This window comes from Centrocercus urophasianus, unplaced genomic scaffold, assembly GCF_019232065.1.
Source record: "Centrocercus urophasianus isolate 14NV4802_14NV808 unplaced genomic scaffold, USGS_Curo_1.0 seq_13, whole genome shotgun sequence".
NCBI classification, from domain to species: Eukaryota; Metazoa; Chordata; class Aves; order Galliformes; family Phasianidae; genus Centrocercus; species Centrocercus urophasianus.
This window is the reverse complement of record NW_024884475.1, coordinates 22,076,642-22,101,913: the sequence shown is the minus strand read 5'-3', so window position 1 is coordinate 22,101,913 and position 25,272 is coordinate 22,076,642. Positions and strand designations below refer to the sequence as shown.

Sequence of the window (25,272 nt, the reverse complement as noted above, 5' to 3'; positions counted from 1 at the left end):
ATTTAATGGTCTTTATTTCACTGTTTGGTTAATGCATCCCTTGTCTCCTTGCTGTGCTTTTTCCTTGCTTTATGGTCAGGTTTGGGAGTCAGTCTACACTACTAGTGCAACTGCTTGAATCAAAACTAGCCTTGAAAACTCTGACTGGGTAGCAGAGCAGGCTTTAGGAGATGTTGAGAGAAGTGGATTGCTGCGATCAAAGAACCTTAAGTCAGTGTAGCTGGAAGAGTGGATGCAGTTTCTCTTCTGCATGCCAAGGGCAGTTGACAATAAGGCAATAATAATTGGCTGGAATATTATCTGTTAATATGGCCAAAACTTTCGCTTCTTAGCAACTTAGGTCCACCACTCATACTGGGATTCTGTGCTCCTTCTTGCAATGGAACTGTGCTCCCATGAGAGGTGCTGAGTAGCCACTTCTCACAGTACAGGAGGACAATGAAATCTTGAAGTAGAATCATGGTACAGGAATCTTGGAGGGTACAGAACTTCTTTGCCCCACAGTGTAGTGGGACCTGTGTGTTTAGAGAACAATTGCTGTGATGTTTCTCTCCTCCTTGGTTCTGCTAAGTATGGATATAGTCTCATGGCTTTGTCAGGACTGATATAGACTCATAGGAGTTAGGAAGGTTGAACTTCTTTTGGTTTGCTCATTCCTGACATTACTGAAAAAAGAATGGTGGTGGTAGATTGATTTTGACCTTGCCGTTAAGGTAACACCACAATAGCTGTTGCATACCAATGGCTTCTGAAATGCAAGCAGCTCAACACTGATCCTTTAGGGACAGGCAGAGTCCTGTGTCCCTAAGACATGTAAAACATTTTGAAAAGCAAATGTCTCCTCAGTTTGGTCGTTAATACAGCCTTAGCATTCAAAACACAGGAAGCTAGAGACAAAAAAAAAAAAAAAAACCAACAACCTTCTTCAGACTTTTATCCCATCCTAGGGAACTAAGTTTACAAAAAATATACTGTATTAAGAGATTTTTGTATGAACAAATATCCTTCTTTAATGGAATTAAAAATAACTCCACTATGTCCAGTTTAGCTTTAGCATCCCTTAGGTGGGGTAGAACTGAAATCACTTCCAGGAAACATTTTAGTATCTCTTTTTGCAGCATTATTTGTTTTATGGCTATACTCCCAGGAACATCTGCTTAGCTTCACTAACAAAATGTGTTTTTGCTTGAAATTTCTTACATAAAAGAAATTTTATTTTATTTTTGCCTCCACATTAGCTTAATGGACTGCTTAATGTTAGCATAGTGCTGCTGATTATGGACAGAAAACATAATGCAGCTTTATTCTTTTGATTATGATCTTAAGAATACTTAAAACCAAAAGTGGAAAGCAGTTTGATTACTAGCGAGTTTCACTGAGAAATTCCACATGGAAATGATGTAGAAATAAATGAGGGAAGTTTCACTGCTTATGATCGAGTGCACTGGATTTCAGCATGCAGCTACATGTAAGCCCACATAGGAATTTTAAATATGGCGATTTCAGTTGTGGTAAGTAATGTGTATTGTCCTGGGGTTTCTTTTTGTTTGTTTGTTATTTGTAGCATGCCTGGAGCTACCTGGCGGAATGTTTGTGGTTAAAAAAAAATTGAGGGCAATTTAAACAATTGATAACTGCATGTATGAGGAGAAACAATAGATGAGGATAATATGAAGTTACAGGCTCTTGTGTTGTTTAAGCTTTGTCAGAAGCTGAGTAGTCTGTGGAGATGAAGAAAAGTTGGTACTTTCTTGCACGCTGTAGTGTTGCATAATGGACAAAGGCACTCTGAAAAATAGTTACAGAAGTTATTGTCATTTTTAAGAATTTTTGTTGTGTCATCTTACTCTTGGAGTTTCCACAGAGGGAGAGACAAGAAACCTGGAGTACTGAATTCCCCAACAGCCTAATCTTCTTTTAGATAAACCAATTAGCCTTTAAAAGACCAGTAGAAGCTAAGTAGGCAGACAGCAGAGTCAGCACATGGAGACAGGTGAAGTTGAGATTTGTTTCAGAGTATTTGAAATTCATAATTATTTCTTGAAGTTTTCTTTTTAGGTGGTTACACAAAATTCTGTATACATATGCCTGACATCACTGGAGTAGCACAATTTTTTGGTTGTTAAGCCTTATATTGCTGTTTTCGTAGGATGCAACAGTTTGTCAAATTCAAATCTTTATAAGCAAAAACTTTAATCTTCCTTTCTTTAAAGCCCTTCTTTCTTCTGAGCTGTGAAGGACAGTATATTGTAGCCCTACAAAGGCCTTTCATAGAAAGAAATGCAAGAAATTACTTTTTTTATTCATGACACTCGATTGTATAGCTGTGCTTGACCTCCCCAAAGCAGGCTAAATACATAATACTGCCTCCTAAATACCGACAAACATACTATTTACTTGTTAACTTAATCAAAAGGAAAATTTCTTTTTACTGAAAGAATATTTAGACCAAAAAACAGAAGGAAATAAAAATAACACTTTCTTTGTGCAACAGGGAACAAGGGAGACGCTTAGCCATCATTGCAGTACTCTTGGTGATGCTTTAAGGAAGGAAAATGATTTTGCTCTCATTATTGATGGTAAATCTCTGAAGTATGCTTTGACTTTTGGAGTGAGGCAATATTTCCTGGATTTGGCTTTGTCATGTAAAGCTGTTATTTGTTGCAGGTAAGGTTTACATTACTCTTTCTCTACAGTATTTTTGTTGACATGTAAAAATTAAAAAGCTGTTTCCCTCACAGAGAAATTATGTGTATCCATATCTTCCACCCATAAAATCTAAATAAAGAAAAGCAGTAAGTAATGCTCTGAAATGCAGTCATTCAAGCAAAGTATTTCTGTAGCAAAGCCTGATACAGCAGCATACCTCCCAAAGTGATTGAGATTGCATATACCCAAGAAAATTGTGTTATCCATCAAGAATAGTCTCAGCAAGATTAAAAGACTGATTTTAACTTTAAATTGATACTCTAGTTAACTACAGGTTTCAATGTGTCTGGCTTTAACGGTTGGACTGGGTGATCAATGGTTGGACTGGGTGATCTTTTAGGTCTTTTCCAACCTTGGTGATTCTATGATTCTATGATTCTTTTATAGAACTTCCTCTGCAGGCAAAACTTAACATCTCTGCCTTTCCTGTAAGCCATCGGGATGCTGCATAAGTGCACAGAAATGCAAAAGCTACTACACTAAGTGATCTTTATTTCCTGAAGTTGACAGAAACACCTTTATGTTATTGTTGTTATTATTCCTGATTTGTTTTGGTGTTATCTTATACAACCAAGCATTTAATCCTTTCATGTAAACTTTATTAGAGCTCTAGGCTTACCTTAACAGGGGAACTTTTTTGAGATTAAACAAAATATGATGTGCATTTTTTCAAGCATACACAATATGAAAACAGTTTGCCTTGCTTTTTAATGTTTTTGTATTTATATTAAAAAGTGCATTGTAACTGAAAGCTTCTGTGTTTTGGGACTTCACTGCGTTTTTACAGCTTTAAGCACAAAACCCACAAATATCTCCTTAGTAGTATATCCCCTCTTCTACATTTGGAGGATTGAACTAAAAGGGAAGTCAAGTCATTAGTAGCTAGATAAATAAGAATTGCTCCTATCAACTTTCAAAGGGCTTGCCTTAGCCCAAGTGATTTATGTGTGGAAAAAAACAGAAGCAAGGACTTTTTATTACAAGTTTGTTGACACCACAGAGCATCTATTAGAAATGCAATCAAAAATCCCAGAGCTGTGGAAATAGGTGTTATTTTTATCAGTGTCCAAGGTAACAATTAGAAGTATAGCCATTTAATGTTTTCAAAATATTTTTTGCTGTTTTGATCTTTGTAATAGTATGGAAAAAGCTATTGGGTGTAGGCATGGTGAATTCAAAAACAGATATTTAGAGTCTTCTGTAGTCCAGGTGTCCTGCTGTTTCTCAGTATAGAAGTGTTGTAAGCATGAAATCTCACATTTTTAGAGGTTTCCATATGTTTGTTACATCCAATTCTATTTTGTTTTACACTGGGTACTGTGCCTGATTATAATTGCTTTAGAAAATTCACAGCAGTAGTCTTTCCAGCTTTGCTCGTTATAACAGATAACAGGTCATAGATGGGTTGAATATAGAATGTTTATTTCAAAACTGTTCCTTTCTTTTCTTTCCTTGAACTATATTTCTATAGTTATATATAGTTGTATAGAAATATATAACTATATATATAGTTTAGTTGTATTATATATATATTTAACTGTATTTTCTGAAAAAAACATTATTGCTGTTTCTGTTGAACTGTTTGAAAAGATGTGATTGCTGTTTCTGTTGAACTGTTGAGCCATTGCAAGGTATTCTGTACATAGAGTTGTCATGTATTGCTAACCTTTCTGTGACAAAACAACAAAAAGTACAAAATGAAGGTTTCCATTCTAGCAGCGTTTTCTGAGCTATTTCTTTATTTCAATAATATTCTCAGGTCATCTGGTTTCAATGCATATCTAGGTATATGCTCTGACATATTTTGTGGTTGTTTAAAATTGGATGCAGGTTTAAAACTAAAATATTTGCTTGTAGCATTCACTGTTCTAATATGCACATCTTCAATCCCACATACTTCTCTAAAGTAGAAATTCTATCAAAATACTTCTTGCTGTTAATGCTCCAGCATATAAAATTGCCTCTACTTGTTTCTGATTTTGAAGACAAAAATTATCATTTTAATTAATACAAATCACTTAAATATATTGTTCTGAGTATATTAAAATTTCAACCTCTTTTCCATCCATATAAAAGCACTAAACATTTTAAACACTACTTTGTTGTAAAACTACAAATTACTTTGTTTTCTTAGAAGTGTACATACTATATTCACTTCTTTGGAGTTGTTTTTTACCAATGAATTCTTAATAAGAGTAGCCGTAACACAAGAAGCTGACAAATATTTAGTAGATATTTTACTTCAAAAAAATCTTAATATGTTATTAATCGCAAGCAGATGTTTGGCTTAAAGACTTAAACTGAATTCCAGCTCTGTATTGGTTTCTAAATAATGTGTGCAGTAAGAATGTCAAATTGATTATTTTGTAGTAAAAATGCACCACTTGGAGTAAACAAATTGAAAAGGAGGTGGTTTGGTGTTTTGGTTTTGTTTTTTTTTTGGTCTCTTGAATTTAGATATATCCACCGAACTTGTTGCTTTCACTTGGCAATGAAAGTAAATGCCATCTTCCAGCTGCCTCTATAATGTTTTCTAAAAGGGTAGCAAGTCGCTGTTCCTGGAAAGTTGGAAAGATTTTATTTGAAGTTATCAGGTCAGGAATCTTCTGTAGAAGCTGACTAATGCTGATCTTGATATTATACTCATCAGCAGTATTCAAATTTTAAAAACAATTTTTAAAAAATCTTAGAAATACTTCTTAAAATACTTGGACCAGAGATTCTTCTAGAGGATTGTTACCCATAAGCTTTCATCCCAAGTTCACCACAAAGTTGTACTCATCCCAATTGCCTTTCTCAAAAATCTCATAGCATGCGCTTACATAGTGCTTACCTTCAGACTCAATGCTATTTAAAAAGAAGGTGGCTGAATGTGGAGAGCTTAATTTCATTCTTAATCTTAAAAGACATGAGGTATTTGTTCTATTTTGGAGGTTTTTTGGAAGAGGCAAGGAGAAGAAATGTGAGGAAATGTACATTCAGTTAGAGAAAAGAACTTTTCCTCTCAAACTGAATCAAAAAGAGCAAAGTCAAGACAAGGCAGATTATTCAGCCTGGCTGTTACCGTAAAGATCTTTGCACAGACAGAAACGCTATACTATGCCATGTTCTGAAAAATAGTTCGACTAAATTATACAGCCAGCTATCACAAGTCTCATCAATAATATATGCGTGTAATTTTCTCAAGTGTCCTGAGGTCTTTGGTGTCTTTGGGACCCCGAAGTTACAGAATCTTTGACGAGGATCTATAGAATAGTGCTGAATTTTTTGTTTGATTGTAATATTTCTTCCTCTTACTGAGCTTACAAGTGCATTAGTTCAGTTGAGAAATGTACTAGTAAACTGTAAAGGCTCTGCTGCTTGGCGGTATCCCAGTGAGTAGCAATATACAGAGTGTTCAGGAAGAGACATTATTCAGAAATAACTGCGCTTTTGTGGCTTTCATTTCTGAATTTGTTCCCAAAAACTTTTTTTATATTATTCTTATTTTATATTGTTCTATTTTTATTCTTTTTGACCTGGAAGAATTAAGATATGACATCCCTATATAACCCTTAACCCCAAAATTCTGGCACTTCAAGGGGGATTCTTTTGCAGCCTCAACTACAAAATACCACAAGCTTATGGTGCCACGGTGATTATTGCTGTGAATGCATAAAAAAGACTTGGAGAAAATAAATTACAAATGCACATTTTTTCCTCAGTTTTGACTTTTTTTGTATCCAAGGGCAAGTTTTCCTTCTTAACATTGTTTAGTTTTTGCGTGGAGGCAGTCAGAATTAGTTATCTGCAGAGATATGTGAGGAAAGGATCATTTCATCTTCTCTTCACTGGATGCACATTCCCTACTCTACAGAAAATTCAGCTAGATGCAGCAGAGTTCATGTTTTGAAATGTGAATTGCTTTCTCTGCAGAAGATATAGAAGAGTAAGGTTTGGGTTTTTGCATATTTTCTGTTCTTCTAGTATCCCTAAATGACTCATTCAGGAAGTGTCTGGTTGGCAGTTCCAGTGCCAGGAGGCACAAGACTGGATATACACACTTCTTAGAGTTTGTTCCTACCCTTCCTTACCTTGTGAAACATGCCTGTGCTGACACATAATTTTTGTAAATTATTTGCAGTTATCATATCTCAAATATATGGACTCAATTTCAACTTCAAAATAGAACATTGTGAACTTGAAATGGAACATACGCATATGACATAATGAAAGATGGAACCAAAACTGATAGAGTTTGATCTTGAGAATCATCTCAGTAGTTTGAGAAATAGTTTGTTCCTTGCCCATCCACATCTCTTGGCGCAAACAAATGAAGGAGAAATTACTATCAGTTACATAGAGTGAAGGATAGAGCGTTCAAAGTTGCATCTTCTAACTTAGCACTGTAGGTTATGTTAATGTATTGGTGCTCCATGCTTGTTACTTCTGCCTGTTTGCTTTGACATCTGTCTCTTAAATTTATAAAATAAGTATTTTAGCAGAGAGGAAAATAAAAACGTATAAAAGCAAAATGAAAAGCAGCCTACAGTTGTTCTAAGTTACTATTTGTAGGGGCGATGTTGGATTTTCTTCCATTACTCCATTTTAGGAGCCCATTACTGCTTGACTTGTGTGTCTCTAGTCTTATTAATACCTTGTTTCAACAAATCCCAGGTTTCTGTGAATTTTTCTGGGAATTTTCTTTTGGCAAATAGTGTAAAGGCCAACAACAAGCTGATATCATTTTCTAGGATGTTACTCTAGTTTTGGTGCCTTTTCAAGGAATAAAGCATGTTTTTCAAGGTCATTTTTTTGTAAGTTCTGTTGTTTTTATTTTCTTTTCTGTTACACCTTAGGGTATCTCCACTTCAAAAATCTGAAGTTGTAGATATGGTCAAAAAGCAAGTTAAAGTAGTAACTCTAGCAATTGGTGATGGAGCAAATGATGTTAGTATGATACAGACAGCACATGTTGGTGTTGGTATTAGTGGAAATGAAGGTCTACAGGCTGCTAATTCTTCAGACTACTCAATAGCTCAGGTAAGCCATTATACTGTAAAAGACAAGAATAAATTAATATCAAATTAATATCAATCTATGGACATTTTCATTATATGTTTGTTTCTCATTTTTTGCAGTTCAAGTATTTGAAGAATTTGTTATTGGTTCATGGTGCCTGGAATTATAACAGAGTAGCTAAATGCATCTTATATTGCTTCTACAAGAATATAGTCCTTTATATCATTGAGGTAATTTTACAGTAAATGCTACTTTATAAAATTAAAACTTTATTGTTTTTGGGATTTTGATTATTCTATATTATTTTTAAGAAGCATTTAACTTCCAGTGAACAGTAGTGATAAATCTTTATTGAACTCATATTAGTGAATATTAGTGATATATTCATATTAATTAGAATACTAGTGATTTTTTTAATATTTTTTTTTAACTTAAAAGACCTCCCACAACAATCTTACTAATAAGTAAGTAAGTAGCCTTAAATTTACCATGAGATGTATGTGTTTAAGCTCTTTGTTGAGCTGGTGTCATTAATTGTCCAATCTGTAAACTGAAGTCCTTTTTCAGGTCTCTACTGAACTGTGTTGTGCTGTTTGGAACAATCCTTATGGTTTTTTACATGCTTAATTACACTGTTGCATGCTTTTTCCTTGTTGAGGTGGTAGCCATGCCTCTTTAAGCTCTATTTTGAAACAGGATTACCTTCCTAAAGGTGTCTGACCTTTTTTTCTCACTTGCAATTTTAATCGGAATGGTATCTTGTGAAAAATACAGTAGCACGAGAGGACTGTTCATTTGTATTCTTAAGACAACATGTAGGTGTAGTTCTCAAGACCTTTGGGACCATTGCAGCCTTACAACTTTGAGTGTATTTTTAATGAATTTTCATAATATATATCTATTTGCACTATTTGTATAATTCAAGCTTGAAATTAACAGTGATGTTGTGAGTTAGAAATATGGAAAAAAACGTTTCAAGCTTTGATTAAACAGTAATTTTTACAAGTAAATCTTCCATATTTGTACTGCAGTGTGATTAATGTAGATGTAGCTTTCAACCTTCGTGATCATATTGCAGCCTTGTGGTTAACAGTTATTCTTAAAAACACTTCAAATTTTAATACATTGTCAAATTAATATCTTGAACTTTTGCACAGTATGTGTTTAATTTTGACTGAAGGAAAATGCCTTATTCCTCTTAAACTTGATGTAAAGATTAGAACAGTATTTCTGGTTTTGTTGTTTATATTAGTGATCTTTTACTGTTGCAATATCTGAAAATATTTAAAACTTTTTATTTTATAAGTAGCAGTAAGTATACAGACTCTTTAGAAAAACTTATAAAATAGAAAGCCACTGGGGGGAAAAAAAGATATTGAACATCCTTTGTGTTTTATAGATGTTTTTTAGATCTAGCATTTCAAAAATCAGATTATCTAATCAAACGATCTTACTTCCATAATTCCTGATAAGTAGTTCTTATATCAATGTTTTTTCAAATGTTCAAATTTTTTCAATTTTTTTTTTCAACATTTACTGAAGAAGGGTATTAGGTGCTTAAAGAAAAATTTACAAAGTCGGGCTTTAGAACATACTTCTTGTTTTCTTGAATTTTCTGTTTTTGTCACCTCCAAACACGTTGTAAATGTATAACTTGAATCAGATGTAAATATTCCACTAGTTGCATTCTTTCTGAGAAACTTAAATGCAAGGTGCAAAGATCCTAGAGTAAAAAAATACAAAGTACCAGAAGTAGTTGAAGCCTCAACCTGCTGAGCAGACAGAGGGCAAAGAGATCGTTTTAATGTGGATTTTGACCCTTTACGTATCACACGTACAAGCATTTTGTCATATACACCCTCTCTGGAAGATTAGGAGACTTCTAGTTCAATTACTATATACCCAACACTTGTCAGCTCAAAATCTTTCACAGACGTTAATGGCTCATGTCAATGCTGTGAGTGAATGGGCAGAAATTCATCATTGAATGTCTCTGGAAAGGACAACTGCCAGTCTTGAATCTCTCTTTTCAGTTTTTTTTTTTACAGATCAGGCGTGGGAGCAGAGAGCTCAATGAGTATTTGTAAGCTGCTGCTTAATATGCAGAAATGCTACATCAGGAAAATGTCTGTGAGGCCTTTGTGACCACGCCTCTTCTGTCTTGGAATTTAGAAAGTAATGCTATGAAAGACATGTCTGGAAGGTTGATTTAAAAAAAAATAGTAATAATACATTTATTAGCTGAAAATAATTAATGATGCCTGCCTTTACTTCGTAAGTGCATGTTATATTTTAAATGTCTGCTCAGTAGAAACAAGTGCTATAATGGATTCCATGTAATCTAAAATGCAGCCTTTTTCATAGACAGCTGTGAGGTGAGGTGAAACGGGTGCCACGAGTTTCTTGGTTTAGGAATGCTGAAGGTTTATAGTAATACTTCATGCTCTCTGAATAGTGTTTATCAACATCTAAACTATTGAAAAGAAAGCAGAAGTGATCAGTAATAAATTTTTTCTCCACCCTATGTTATGACTCAATATATATTTCAATATGCACCTCATCTTTTATATGGAACTAGTCCCCGTAACATTAAAGGTTATATAGTGAAGTATGATTATAGTGCATGTAAAGTGTACTGACTTCAGTTTAAAAAACGGACAGTGGAAAGCAGTTTGTGCCCACTTTTTTTTTGCGTTATATGATTTGAAAACAGCAATGTAAGGATCTGCATTGATATATATCTCATTTTATGAACTAAAGTCTTCTATTTTGAGAGAAATTCCATGATCACTGAACCACAAAATGGTCTGAATTTTCACTTCTCCTTCTTACAGTCCAAATTACTTCTCAGGCCCCTCTCTCCTTTCCTCTCATTACAGGGATGTTTGCTCAGTAATTTGAACAGTTTGACTGGGGCGCACAACCAAAATTACCATGATGTAAAATAAGTCATAAATACTCATGTTTTGCTCATGCAGTTGCCTTCATCCATTGTCCCCCAAAATCAGAATGAAACACAGTTGTCTGTAATTAGATTTCCCATTGTGAAGAAAGTGTGTGTTTCTTGTCACTGTCACTGTTAATACTGTATTCAGCTCTATAGAGTTTGGTTTTCATGCAAGGTAAAGGGTATAATTTTCTTACTAGAGTTGTATTTTTTGTTAAACTGTCTAACATTACCAGCAAAGAGACATATGCACTTAAGCCTGGCTACTGAGTCGCTTATTCCTTTATGATAATTTGCTTTTACATCACCCTCAACCGTTTCAAATTAAGTGTTTTTAAAAGGGGCAAATCATGTAATGTTACCTGTCCATCAGTCCCCTACCAAGAGCCATCTTCCTAGTTTGGAGGTTCGATAATGCAGGAGCTATGAAGAAGTTGAAATGAAAAAAGGCAGTCGAGCACAACTTGTCTTGAACAGTAGTGGTGAGTCTAGACTAGATTCATGGTTTAAGCTCAGTTGTAAAATATAAAAAAAATCATGCTGATGTTTAGTAACGAATGCTCATACAACTCTCATGCTCAATTACTGAGAAAATATTGCTTGTAAAGATCTAATTTCATCACTGTTTAATCATAATACCCACTGCAATAATCTGAAAGTAAAATACACAACATTTAATAAAAATCTGATTAATGAACAGCTATGGAGTAATTCCCTTAAGTAACACTGCTTTTCAAGTGAATAGAATAAAACATTAGAAAATAGGATATTTGTTATAACAGAAGAAACTTAGATTTCTGAAACTTTGTTGGGTCCTATGACTTTGTATTGCAAATCTAACTTTTGTGCTTCTTGTATACAATCTTGGTCCAATAATTGGACTTAGATATTTTTACTTATTACTTATTGCTTGAATAAACAGCAGTTTTAACTGGATTTCAACTCCTGTTTTTCGTATTAATAGTTGCTAATTTCAATTTTTTTCTGCCTCGAAGTATTTGCAAAAATGTTCAAACATTCCTCCATGTAATAAAAGAATAAGTTTGCTCATAGAATTTGATTATCTGCACATCAGCCTGTATATATATTGATAAACATGGAATTTATAGCAATTCATGCTTCCATTATGAAGTCAAACAAAATGCAAACTGTAGCAGAGTCTCTGCAAAGTGACATTTGAAAGTTCACTTGAAAGACATGAACCTTAAATTAACTAGAATATTATGTAGGTAATCCTGACTTCTGATACCTTACAATGAGTATTTGTCAAAGACAAAATAATTTTGGCATAGCTTGCTAGTAAAACATCTTCTCTTGTCATGACATAATTTTCCTGTCATTCAAATAATGTAAGTATGAGGTAAGAAAAACAAGAAAGTGGTTATGCTTTGCTAAAGAATGCGAGAAAATGTGTTTCTTTTTTCCATGTTTCCATGTTTTTAGGAAAGTAATCCTGTTTCATTTAAAAAAAACAAAAAACAAAAAAACAAAACAAAACAAAAAAACCACAATACAAATGCATTGAGCTAATTACTCTTGAATATTAAAAAACATGAAATTGATTTTGAAAATAGCTACCTCCCTGAAATATTTTCATATTTAGTTGTAATTGCTCACATATTAGACCAGATTGCCCATCTGTTCTGAAAGCAAGTTGTTTCTGTAATAATTTTTGTCACAGAGGTTTAGATCAGAACACTCTCAACTGTATTGTAAATGTGTTTGAGGAATACCCTGTTTTATGAAGTTGAAGAAAAATCTGCTTATTACACTTTGCAAGACACTTGAGTAGTATGATTTTCCTCTTTTTCAGATCTGGTTTGCTTTTGTCAATGGCTTTTCTGGACAAATTCTCTTTGAAAGATGGTGTATAGGCCTTTACAATGTGGTAAGGTTGTTTTTGTGTTTTCATTTTCAATCATAATCATAAAGACTTCTTGGGTAACAACTTTGAATAATCCTTAAGCAAGGCTTCACTTCTCAACTCTTGCAATGTGCTCTTTTAATCCACATACTAGATGTTTACAGCAATGCCTCCACTGACTCTTGGAATATTTGAGAGATCCTGCCGGAAAGAAAACATGCTGAAATATCCTGAGCTATACAAGACTTCCCAAAATGCACTGGACTTCAATACCAAGGTAGATAAAAATCAAATGTAATTAAAACGTAATTATCTTTAGGAGAGGATGTTTATTGCTACTGTTTCCAGTTGTCCACTTATCCATAAACGATACAAATCGTATTTGTCTGTTTATACTGAAATGTGAAAATAGACAGCAAGTATTCTTTTATTTTCAGCCTTGATTCTTTTTCTCTGCTGGCAATAAAGCTGTCTTCTACAGGCAGAAGTGATTAAACTCCTCTGTCATTGGTTTGTATGTGTTTGTACTGTTATATGGGAATGGATTACAGAAGCCTGTGGAGAAGTGTGGAGAAGGACAATTAAATCTGTCATTAGATTTGTAGAGGGAGGGACGTGGTTCAATTCTTTGTCCATTTGGGGTTGTGATTTTACAATTTAATTTTGAGTTTTGGAAAAAGATACTTGAATACAGTTAAAAATGCATCAGATCAAAAGAAATTTGCAGCTACTTCTAGTAGAAAATATCTTGTTATATCTTATCTTAATATCTCTGTATGATCTTGGAGATTAAATAGTAGAAAAAAAACCACAGGGCTTATATATAAAACATGCAATTTCTACAGATTTGTCCATAAATAATCTGTATTAAGAGATAATTGAACTATTTCCCAAATCTGTGCAAGAATTGTAACATTTTAAGGGTTCCTTTTAATTTTATTTTATTTTTCTGCATATAATTAGGACTTTGAAGTAATGTCATTGCATAATTAAGTTGAAGACATTTTTAATTTGCCACTGAATACCTGTTAAGTGATGATTGATACCTCTTACTCTTGTGCCACTTTTCTTATGAAACTGAAGTACTTTTAAAGAGAATTACTTGTCTAAAATGTCCTTGAATCTTCTATGTGTGAGATTTTTCTCCTTCAGCCTCCCTTCTTCTCTTCATCCACAAACCTGAAAATGATAAGAAAACTATCATTATGTCACTGCGAATGCTTTAACAATGCAAGACTTACAATGGTCTGTTAATTCAGGCACTTCTGTGTTGTGATACTTTTAATACAGTAGTGTACATCATGAGTTACAGTTCTGTTTTTAAATGATAACTCCAATACGTATATATTTATTGCACAGTTGTATTGTTCACTTCCTTGGAAATTCTGTGGCATATGATACTTATTAGAAGTAAAAGTCTACAAAATTCCCAGCTATATAAGTTGAATAGGTGTTGTTAAAGATTTGGGAACATGACTGTCTTGAATGTTGATGCAGATGTTTGTTATGGTAAAAGGGATCAAAGGTTATGAGGTCATGACAGAGGTTAAAGGATTAGCATGTGACAATAAGAATTGGCCAGGAAAATGTAAAAGTAGAACTAATTTTTCTTGCATCCACCTGTGCTTTCTGTCAAATAAAAACTTCTGGTAATGACATAGCAAGAGGGAGAGACAAAGGTTAATGAGTAGCACAAGTTCAAATGTGCAAAGTGTTGGAGTGTAAATTGGATCATACATCCTAGGGTAGTTGTATAATCTAACAAAAGACTCTGAGACATTGTGAAAAGTGTGAAGCAACTTAATTTCAATTGTTTGAACATCTGAACTCTGATAATACACAATAGTTAGTTCTAATAAAGGCTGTAATTGTCAAATACTTTGCTAATGGAAAAAAAAAAAAAAAAATTGCTATCCTGAAGGTACAGGTTACAGATATTTTTAAAAAACAAACAAACAAAAAAAAAACTTAAGAATATGTATGATATCTATTACGGAAAGCATCAGAAGGTTGTGTCTGGATAAGCATAATACATTTGTTTTTAGAAGTTTTTTTTATAAAAGGAAATAAGTTTGAAGTTAATTCAGATTATTTTGAAAGTACATTAAAGAGAGATCCGTGTGATGAAGGTGTGCATGTAAGGAAAAGTCTTTGGAAGATATTATTTGTCCTTTTTTAATTTCTTTGTGTGTGGAGATGTGTAAGTAAGTCTATGTAAACTTGTGATTTGTTGTTCTGCCTTAAAAATCATTATGCAAAAAGTAAATTATAAAAACTGAAGTCCTTTTTTAGTTCCCTTCCTTAGAATGTAGCAATTGTTCCACTTGTCTGGTTTAGTTTATTTTCTTCTGATGATGCTCCCATATGTATAAGTTTTAATTGCCCTTCTGATTTGAAATTAAAAGGAGGAGATAATACATACTTTTTTTTTTTTTCAAAACATAAAAATAAACAAATGACCCATGAAGAGCTAAGAGGCAGAAAGTGCCTGTCAGTTATGTTACTTCACAGTGGTGGCCTGACAGAAACACATTTTGTGAATCTAACACACAGATGAAAAGAAAGGTCAGGGTTCACAGAGCTAGTTTGTTGCAAATGGTTCTCATGGATTTCTCTTTTCCTTTAGGTTTTCTGGGTACATTGTTTAAATGGCCTCTTCCACTCATTCATTCTGTTTTGGTTTCCACTGAAAGCCCTCCAGCATGGTAAGTGTTATGAAAAATAAAAAAATAAATGTTAAAAGGTACTGAATTTCGAAGTAACTTTTTAATGTGGTGATGCTTTATTAATACTGCTAGCTCTGTGAGGTAGTGTCACTTCTAGAACTGAAACAGATGCAGTCTATTTAAAATGTTTTGTTTAAAATGTGTTTAAAAGCAGAAGCAATACTGTCCACATAAAACTATAAATATGCTTGAAGTAAATTTAAACTGTGGAGAAAATTACTATTTAATTGTTATCTTTGTATAATAATCTACTGTGTAAAATACTTAAAAGATCATAAATCACTAGAGTCCTTTGCATTGACTCTTATTTTGTAAGTCTCTATTGGCTTTGGATATAGTCTTTCCTGTTGCATCAGGGGTATATCAACCCAGTAGCTTACATCTGTATCAGCAGATTTGTGACAGATCAAAGCGGGTCATCCTGGACAGCTCAGTCCTGTCACTGTTCTAGCTTAGCTGTCATATGTGCACCTGAGATGTAGAAGGAAACAGGGTGGTTGGGAGGCACACCGTATTAATTGTCAAAGACAGAAAGCATTATTTCCAGGCTGTGGGAATATTTGTGTTTATGGCAGCTCTAATAGGCCTGGGATGTTTTGCCTCCACATTGTGAAAATATAAACGTAAGAATAGCTTGTGTCTTATACTTTCTCTGTTACATTAGTAGTCATCTCAGCTTTCTTGATAGCAGCCAAACAATTCGCTCTAGCACGATTGGTAGCCACCAACCTCCCTGTTTAATACTAGACCAGGCTGCCCAGGGCCCCATCCAACCAGGGGCAGGGCATCCACAACCTCTCTGGGCAGCCTGTTCCAGCACCTCATCACTCTCATAGTAAAGAACTTCCCCTGACATACAACCTAAATCTCCCCTCCCTCAACTTAAAACCATTTTCCCATGTTCTGCTGTTATCTACCCTTTCAAAGAGCTGAATTGTAGAATCATAAAATGGCCTGGGTTGAAAAGAACCACAATGATCATCTAGTTTACTGTGTGCAGGGGTGCCAGCCACTAGACCAGGCTGCCCAGAGCCACATGCGGCCTGGCCTTGAGTGCCTCCAGGGATGGGGATCCACAACATCCTTGGGCAACCTGTACCAGTGTGTCACCACTCTCTGTGGGAAAAACTTCCTCCTAATATCTAACCTAAATCTTTCCTGTCTTAGTTTAAAACTATTCCCCCTTGTCCTATCACTATCTACCCATATAAATCAGTCATTTACGTGGGACTGTAGGAATATTCTGGTACTTGACATAACATTTGAGAGTGAGTCATAACTCATTGAGAGTGAGACAGTCACAGCTGCTTGTGCCTGGGAAGGTTAAGGGAAAAATTTGCAATATTCCATGCTGAGTGACTTCTGAATGGATACTGGAAAGTAGGAAGCAGCCTGTTTTCTCTGAAAGGCCACTGGATGCAAGTTCAGTGGCAGCTTACTGCATTGAAAAAGGTTGGAGACAGCCCAGGAGGAAGGAGTTCCCAAAATGTTATTTCATATGCTAATATTGCAGCTTGAAATTCATAAAATTCAAATTTGAAGTTGTAGTCAATCTGTGTAAGAGACTGATGCATTGCATAGCACAGAATAGAGGTCATGTGAACAGTAAATCTGTGTTATCTGGGTAAGACTACTGGTTTCCTACAAGAGCATTCCAGAGTGGATCTCTCCAGCTCACAGTAGAGGAGCTAGAGCTGACCTGTTTACTGCCATCAAGTCTGAAAAAAAAATGCTTAATGTCATTCTCTCCCTTCCTAACGAAGGGCTGGGTGAGCAAGGGGAACAGAAATAAGACCAGGGGTTTGTGTGCTTGGTGTGTAGTACAACAGCTTCCTGTAGGTCCAGCTGGTGCAGAGCTTCTGCAAGGGGAGAAGAATGCAGGGCAGAAGCCGCTAGGTGTGTCTAAAGAAGAAGAAATAATGCTGTTTTTTTCCCAGGAGAGATGCTTAAGTCAGAGAGATCCAATAGAGAACAGAACTACTGTGAACAGGTCTCTGTCTCCACCTATGAAAAAGACAGTGCAGGAGAATTCTGAGAGAAATGAATGGAGTAATGGAGCAAGAATGATAAATAGTGCAACTTTAAGAGTACATAAAAGTGCTGAGTCTTAGCAGTCCAACAGTTGGGAACTGTCATAGCTGTCTGCTTATTCCTGTGTTTTATTTCATTGAGTTCTTTATTGCTAGATATATATATTGCTAAGCAACAGAATGCAAACTTGAACAGATATTTATTAGTACATTGAAAATTTTGAAGATTATGGAAGTCACTGAGAGCTCACAGCCTTTTCTTTGAGTGCTTTTTTGTGTTTACTCTTTAGAGACAATAAATGTGTGGACAAATAAGATTAAGTGGAAAATTTCAAACTGCCTGCATTGTAGTAGCATCTACAAGAAATAGCTGAGAATACCTATGAATTTTTAAGAATTTTCAGGATTTGTTTCATAGAACCTAGGCGCTGGACAGTACGCAAAACTAGTCTACACTTTATTTGTTATCTGGATATAAGAAGTAATAAGGACATAGATCTTGACAGAAAATTTTTCTGGAAGTTCATCAATACAGCAGTAAATGGCAGAAATCAAATTTGTATGTACAAGTAAGCCTAACAACTGCCACCTCTCTTGTATAAACTTCAAAATGAGCAGTGTTCTCAGCTTTGTTCTCAGGCTTCCAGAGCTCTTGCTGTTCCTTGTGGTGTCCTGTTCTATCCAAAGATAAAGTGTAAATAGAGTATGGTACTATTGAGTATATTTAAGTGTTCGCTTCCTTCCACAGGCACTGTATTTGGTAATGGTAAAACTTCAGATTATCTGCTCTTGGGAAACACCGTTTATACTGTAAGTCTTGCTACAGCTGTCTAATGCTTTATCAACTGTTGTGCATACTGCCTCTATTTTTAACTCCTACAGAGATGGTTTTTATTCTTATTTATAATTCTCTGTATTGAAGACTTGGTGTGAAATGGTACTTGGATGACTCTGAGAAACCTTAAAGTTTGTTTTGTATTTAACTCTGTTTTTTAAAACCAAATAGTTTAATAAAGTAATGATGCAGAAGACTCAGCTGTCCTTTACTGGAAACAGTCTATTTTTAAAGTAGTGGGAACTGTAATTCTCTAATTAACAATTACCATAATTTAAGGTAAGTTTCTGCATTGGAGACATCATGAGTTATTGTGTGTGAAACTGGTTTGTTGACTTGAGAAAGTATAAGTCTCTACTCCCTCTCTTAATTAGTAATAGGAACTTGAAATAAAGGCATAGCCACATGCAACTAAGACTTCTTGGTTAAATTTGACCATACCTAACGGTAATCTTATGTTACTCTTGTACTTACTAATTATTCATGCTTTTTCTTTTAATCTTTATATCTCATAAAACAAAGCTAAATACTTGTTTCTCACTTACTGAGAATATTGACCAGGTATGGGTTTTCCCCCATAGAAGAGTTCTTCTAAGAACTGTTAGAAGCAGAATTAGACCTGCTCACTCTTCGAAGTTAAATGTGTCTACCAGAACCACCTGACATTTGAGGTGAAACAGATTCTTCTGAGGGAAATAGATTCTCTGTATCAGGTTCAGACTCTACTGTTTACTTATAAGTTGCAACCTGGCTCAGTTCAGCTGTTGCTGTGAATTTTATAAAATGTATACATGACTCGTGTAACTTCGCTTATCCCAGGATCTGAGTCAGTTTTTCTGACAGCCAGCATCCACTTCTGCTCTTAAAGCATCTTTAATAATGGCCATCGTTCTATTAGGTGGGTATCTTAAAGCATCCTTTACAGTGGCCATCATTTAACTGAGCAGGTTAGCACTGTACATATTGTTAAACCCAATTATTCAACATACTGCTGTAATCACAGCTGAAGTTCTGTCCTGAAATGGTCTCAGAACTTCATCCTAGTAGAGGTTGTGCTCCATATCTCCTTTAGAAAGCCAAGCTTGACACCAGAAGAAAACAAGTTACATATGCTATACTGAGAGGCTAGTGGATTAGGGTTTACTTACATTATTTTGACTGTCATCCATCAACTGATGGCAGTCTTGAAATCTTAGCACATCTGAGTGTCATCTGTTATATCAGGTGGCTCACAAACATCAAAGCCTGCTTTTATAAATCTGCAGTAGAATTTTCCACTGCCTTGGGAAATTATTTCGTTTCTCATACTTTCAGTATTGTAATGTGGAGCTGGTTGCTACTGTTTGTCAGGCTGCATCCATAAATGTTTAGAAGCCACAATAGACAGTGCAATTCTTCTGTCACTTTCTGCAACTGGTTTTCTACTTAGAGAGCTGAAACCTCACTGTCTTGAGAGTCTTAATTAATTGTTACTACCTTACAAAATAGTCAAGAATTCCAAATAAACTATTACTTCATCATTTTAAGTCCAGACAACCTGCTCTTCCTTTTGCTTCCCTTCCCTTCACATTGAAAATCTTGGGAGGGCTGAGTGTTGCAATGGCTGTATTTCTATCCTTGTACAGGAATTCAAGGAGTTCTTGAGTACTCTTGAAGATATGAGAGGCTTTCAGTTTGGGGGTGTGGAACAGTGTAATGTGAAGAGGGAATTTATTCACACAGTCAATATCTCCTTTGACAGCAGCCTTCACTGTTTTTGTTTTGTGCACATGGTCTATGCAACACAACTTCTCAAACTGATCCTAAAGGATAATTTCTTCTCTCATGTCAGATTCAAAAATAACAAGCACACGTAACAGCGAGAAGTATTTTTCTCTATAATTCATTTTATCATGCATCCAAATATAGCACCATGACTGGATAGATTAAGTAAATTATAACACTCATCATGGTCCTTAATTTTCTTCTAATGAGATTTCACACCATTTTTAAATAATGAAATTGTGGCAGTGGTTTGGGTTTTGTTTTTGTTTTGTTTTGCTTTTTTTTAATCCTTATTAATGCAGTAGTTGAAACAAGATACTCCAGACTCCAGATTAAAAGCATAAACTTGTAGGTAGGGTGACAGCTTTCTAGTGAGATTTTGTATCCTTCTGTGCTCCACACACAGTGCAAGACTTGTCAAATATATTTAACTAGTGATTTTCAGCTTCTGATAAAACGAAATTACTTCTGAGTTTTTGAGCCTCGTTGAAGTTCAGCTACTGATGAAGTCACCACTTAAATGATTGCTGCCAACATGGCCGATAAACCAGAGTTTTAATCATATATGTTTGAAACTAAAGTGTAGCTGTTAGAGTTTGGTCTTTGTGGCTCAGCTTTTGGCCTCATGTATTTTGAAGTGTAGATAAAGCAAAACTTGTAATGCCTGTTTGCGCATGTACTAAATTTATATTCAGCATTTCTTTAGTGAATATAAAACTCGTTTTTGTAAATTTCAAAGGAAAGAGATAAACAGTTTTATTGACTACTCATTTCTGTTGGATTGTAGATTTTCAATTACTACTCATCTCTAAATTAAGATAGAACATATCATATTTGAGAATAACATGATGTGTTCAGGGATTGCTCCATAAAAAAGAGTCAAAATAAGAAAAGATAAAAACTGAGAAGAAGGAAAATAACATAAAACAGATTGTATGTGTTTTGTACACAGAACATAGGTTTTGGACTGTCAGTATTGGCTCTGGCTTTTCTGAGTTTGGTGAAGGTGACTCTTGAACGAAATATTGCTGAATTGAAGCAACTTCTTAAATTTAGACTAATGTAAACTTAAACAATTGCAGGTTTTCAGCCAAGCATCTGTATCTTCAGAATCTCTCTTTATGTAGAAAGCAGAAGTCATCCTCTCTAAAGAGGATGGCTAAAGGCCATGAATGATCTTTTACTGACTGCAGTGAACTACAGTTGGAATACTTTTCACACACCTCTCTGTTAACCAAAATGACGTAGAAAGAGAAACTAGCAACTTGGTTACAGGCAAGCTTCCAGTATTCTAGGAGGCAAGGGAAATGGTTAAGATTCCTAATGTAAAACAAGAGTATTCCAGACAGAACAAATTAAGATTATTACTTCAAACTAATAATCCTTAATACTTTATTACTTGCTCATTAATCGCATTTACTTTTAAAGCTTGTAGTCTCGTTTTACTTGGTCATTTCAAATGGAAACTTAAACTTCAGATCTAAACTCGCATACTTACAGAGAAACAGGTAAAATGCAGCTCGCACAGTCTAAAATAGTATTATTTCGGAGTTGCTGAGAATTCCACATTTTTGGAATGCGTTATTTTAAATCAGACGGGCCATTCCCTGTAGCTCTATAGAAATGACTGCATTTTGTTTTACTAAGTTCTATTGCATTGGTACATCGGAACCTGTTGCATTGACCTGCGTGTGCATTGACACACAGACAGTACTTTGTTGAATATTATTAAAGTAATCTCATTTAAATTGAAGAGATTGATTATCGTTTCTCTTATTTGTGCAAGTAAACGTAATGTAAATTACAGAAATAGTTTAACCTCTTATTCTATGTTCTCCTGAAAGATCAATCAAATAATTAACTCTGAATGTGTTCAGTAAGATTTTTATCTTAAATAAGAATCCCCCTCTCTCTTTTTCTCTCTTTTTAAAGTTTGTGGTTCTAACTGTATGTTTGAAGGCTGGATTAGAGACCTCATATTGGACTTTGGTAAGCAAATGTCTTTATCACATTCTCAAGTGCACTATAAAGTATGGTAGATGAATATTTTGTTTTTCTTATTATGTTTGGCTTTTGCTATAATATCAAATTAAATTGTGGTAACTCATAAGACAGAAAATACATACATTAAAAAAATGGTGAATAGTAAAAAGGAGGAATTTGGAGTAAGGCTTAAAATCATCCTAGAAAAATCAAATGACTGAATTGTTCGTAATTAAGCTTAAATTGGTTTAAAATGGAAATGACATTGCTGCTGAAAATATAAGCTTGCTTTAAGAAACTATAGCAGTTAATACCGGGCATTGGAATGTTTATCAGAAATGCATCATAAACAGTAAGTAGCAAAGGTCTTTTTTATGTCATAATACATCTACGATGATTGTTTTGTTTTTCTTTGTTTTAACAGTTCAGCCATATAGCTATCTGGGGCAGCATAGCACTCTGGATAGTGTTTTTTGGAATCTACTCTTCTTTGTGGCCAGTCATTCCTATGGCACCCGATATGTCAGGAGAGGTAAAGTATATTTTAATCGATCTCCGCGTGGGCACAAAGAATACTTCAGGTTTTAGTTCAGACCTAATCTGTATTGGATCCTTCTCTTAGCTAAAGGTACATAAGATGTTTGCTTCTTATTATATCTTCAATGTGGAAGTCATGTTTATTGAGAACAGGATGAAATTTTACTCTTCTGAAAAAAGAAGCTCATCTAACGTGCTGTGATTATATGGTCTACCAAGGAAGAGCTGACAAATAAGCTGCATCACATCACAGAGTGCTAAATTTGATTAAGACATTTTCTAAAGAGATGTCTTAACCAAATTCAGCACTCAAAATTACAGCACTGACTTGGCTGGAGATTTTTTTATACCTAAATAGCACACGTAGCACATTGATTAAAGCTGTCTTCGAAACTCTAGTATAGGTCAGAAATTTGAGTTGTGTGAGAAGCTGATCACCATCACACATTTACTTTTCAATTAGTGTTGTGCTTGGAATGTATTATTGTACCATTTCTTTAATCTTTCAGTGTAAATTTTGGTTTTTCTTTTTATTATTATCCTATTTGTGTTAACCTATTGTAAGTATTGCAAATAGTACTAAATCTACAAAAGATACACAATTGCTGCTTGTCCTTATTTAATGGAACTTCAGTCCCAAATTCTCAAAACTATTCACTTCTAAAAACATCTGAAGCTTAGTATTTATTCTACAGACACTAATATCTGTTTCTTGGCATGGATGTTGGTAATAAGCAGGTGAGAATACCTGTTTGTTTCAAAAAGATGCTCTTCTGATTGTTCTCAAATCACATCAACGAGACCGAGCCACACACAAATAGGGGAGTAGGTACTTTTAACTTTGCTTCTGTCATGTAATTCAACAATTTAAAAACACCTGCACAGTGGGGGAAATGTAGTGAATATCCCTCCTTTGCTTGGAGTCAAATCAGACCCACAAATCTCACCTCTCACATAAGCTGTTATGAGCATACTATTGTTTTCTCATATATAGATATATATGAGAATATATATATATTCTCAAATATGTAGCCGTTTATGTAAGTACTAAATTACAATGGAAAACACAAGGAGTTGACTTAAGTACTTGGGCACCAAAGAAAGAGGATGAAATTTATATAATTTCCTGCTGTTTTTCCCCTCTACTATAACCTCTAACTTTCCTATATGTAGGTAGATTTTATGTTAACTTGTTGCCTCCATTACTCATAAAAAAAAAAGTACATTATTCTAAATTGATTAAAGCTATTGTACCTAAGCGTTTTCCTTCATATTCACTATATTTTTAGAAGAAATTTCAGAATATATCTGAAATTGGTCATGTGTGGTTTTCATTTGCTTGGGTTTTTTTGTGTTTTTACACTGTCTTGTTGTTCAAGACAGAAGAATGGCTATAGCAGTAAGAACAATGTGGGCAGCAGGATGTGTTGCACTTGGTAAGGCATAGAGTTGGCTACTTTACAGTGGAAATAGCTGAATACTGAATGTATGTTCAGTCTGAAGTTGTAAACAAAAGATGTCAGTGAAAGGAATGCTTTTCCTACAAACTTTGCGAAATATTTGCTTGTAAAGTGAGGTTTCTGCCAATTAAAAGTAAATCCTCTTGCAATTTGGATTTCACGTGACACCAAAGTAATACAACTTACTAAGTTAAATAAATGAATTTGGAAAAAATGTATCTGTAATTGAAATGTATCTAGTTATTTTGTCATTAGGAATTTGTGGTTTGCTTATGTATATATAGTAGCACTAGATGCACACAGTTGTTGGAGGAGTTGCTTTTTTCTTCTGGTTTTTTTTTTTTTCCTAAGAATAGAGCCAGAGGCCTCTAACATTGGAATGATCTCTCTTAAACTTCTCATAGACCTTAAGTGCTCATTTTAAAAGCTCATCTAGCTTTTTGAGGTACATTCTTTATGGACAAAGACAGTCCTGTTGATAAATACAGTGCCTCAGGTGGGAGCTGGGGTTTTTGTATGCTATCCTGGAAACCTCTAGGGCAGATTTGCTGGGTTTTGCTGAAATAAGTCTAGTCTCCTAAGTATTCAAGCTAAAAGATTCACAGCTGTGAAACATACTGTGGTATGGTAGAAAGAAATGCATATGTACATCTCTACTTTTCTATGCAAATGCTGCTTGTCTGATTCCTTCAAATGTATAAGTCACACTTGAAGATTTGCACTATCCAGGTATGTTTGTCAGAACTTAAAGAAACAAGCTGACCAGTGTTTCAGTAGCTTTTTGTCTGTTTTGCCTTAGCCTGGTCAGACAAAATGTGCAGAAGGGACTGTCTGAATGTTTTTTGTTGTTGTTGCTCTTTTGTTTTTTGTTTTTTTATAAACAGGTTTTGTACAAATGTTAGGGGGTTAGATTTGGGAACTGCTTATTTTTTCCAGTACTAACTCAGTGGCCAAAACTGCTGACAGCAACCTGTGCCCAAATTCATTCTTTAATTTCACAGTGCTGTGACTTTGGTCAGAAACGGGAAAGCCATTTCATTTGGAAAAAGATGCCACTGCAGACTACAAGAAGAACATTTTCATTGTAGATCTGAGAAAGCCAACTGTGTGAATCTCTTCTACACTAACTGACTTTTCTTTTACATACAACATTCACAAAGAGAATAAGTGGAGTATACTCTTAATATGTTCTCAAGCACACCTACAGTATTTTCTCATTTTAAAGCCACGTATAGTTTGCATAAGTAACTAAAAGTAAATGACAAATCTCTTCTTATTCAATATTTACTTTGTACAAACTCTTCCATATGCAGAAAACTGTTGTGTGATGCTGAACAAAACACATCTCCAATCTGTCATCGAGCGGATTAGCAGGAGAAATTTTGTTCTCCTGTTTTGCTATACTGTGCAATATAG

The 25,272-nt window shown here is 34.7% G+C and overlaps 1 protein-coding gene across 3 annotated transcripts in view; it reads left to right on the top strand.

Moving 5' to 3' along the window:
* Window positions 1–25,272, top strand: part of ATP8A1 (ATPase phospholipid transporting 8A1) — a 95,558-nt gene that overhangs the window by 54,968 nt on the left and 15,318 nt on the right. For all 3 annotated transcript variants that reach the window (XM_042812172.1, XM_042812171.1, XM_042812173.1), the window contains 9 exons: window positions 2,495–2,667; window positions 7,548–7,731; window positions 7,830–7,940; window positions 12,471–12,545; window positions 12,676–12,798; window positions 15,148–15,226; window positions 18,026–18,087; window positions 21,809–21,865; window positions 22,284–22,391. In XM_042812172.1, coding sequence (XP_042668106.1) covers window positions 2,495–2,667; window positions 7,548–7,731; window positions 7,830–7,940; window positions 12,471–12,545; window positions 12,676–12,798; window positions 15,148–15,226; window positions 18,026–18,087; window positions 21,809–21,865; window positions 22,284–22,391 — 972 coding nt within the window. The remainder of the gene's footprint in view (window positions 1–2,494; window positions 2,668–7,547; window positions 7,732–7,829; window positions 7,941–12,470; window positions 12,546–12,675; window positions 12,799–15,147; window positions 15,227–18,025; window positions 18,088–21,808; window positions 21,866–22,283; window positions 22,392–25,272) is intronic.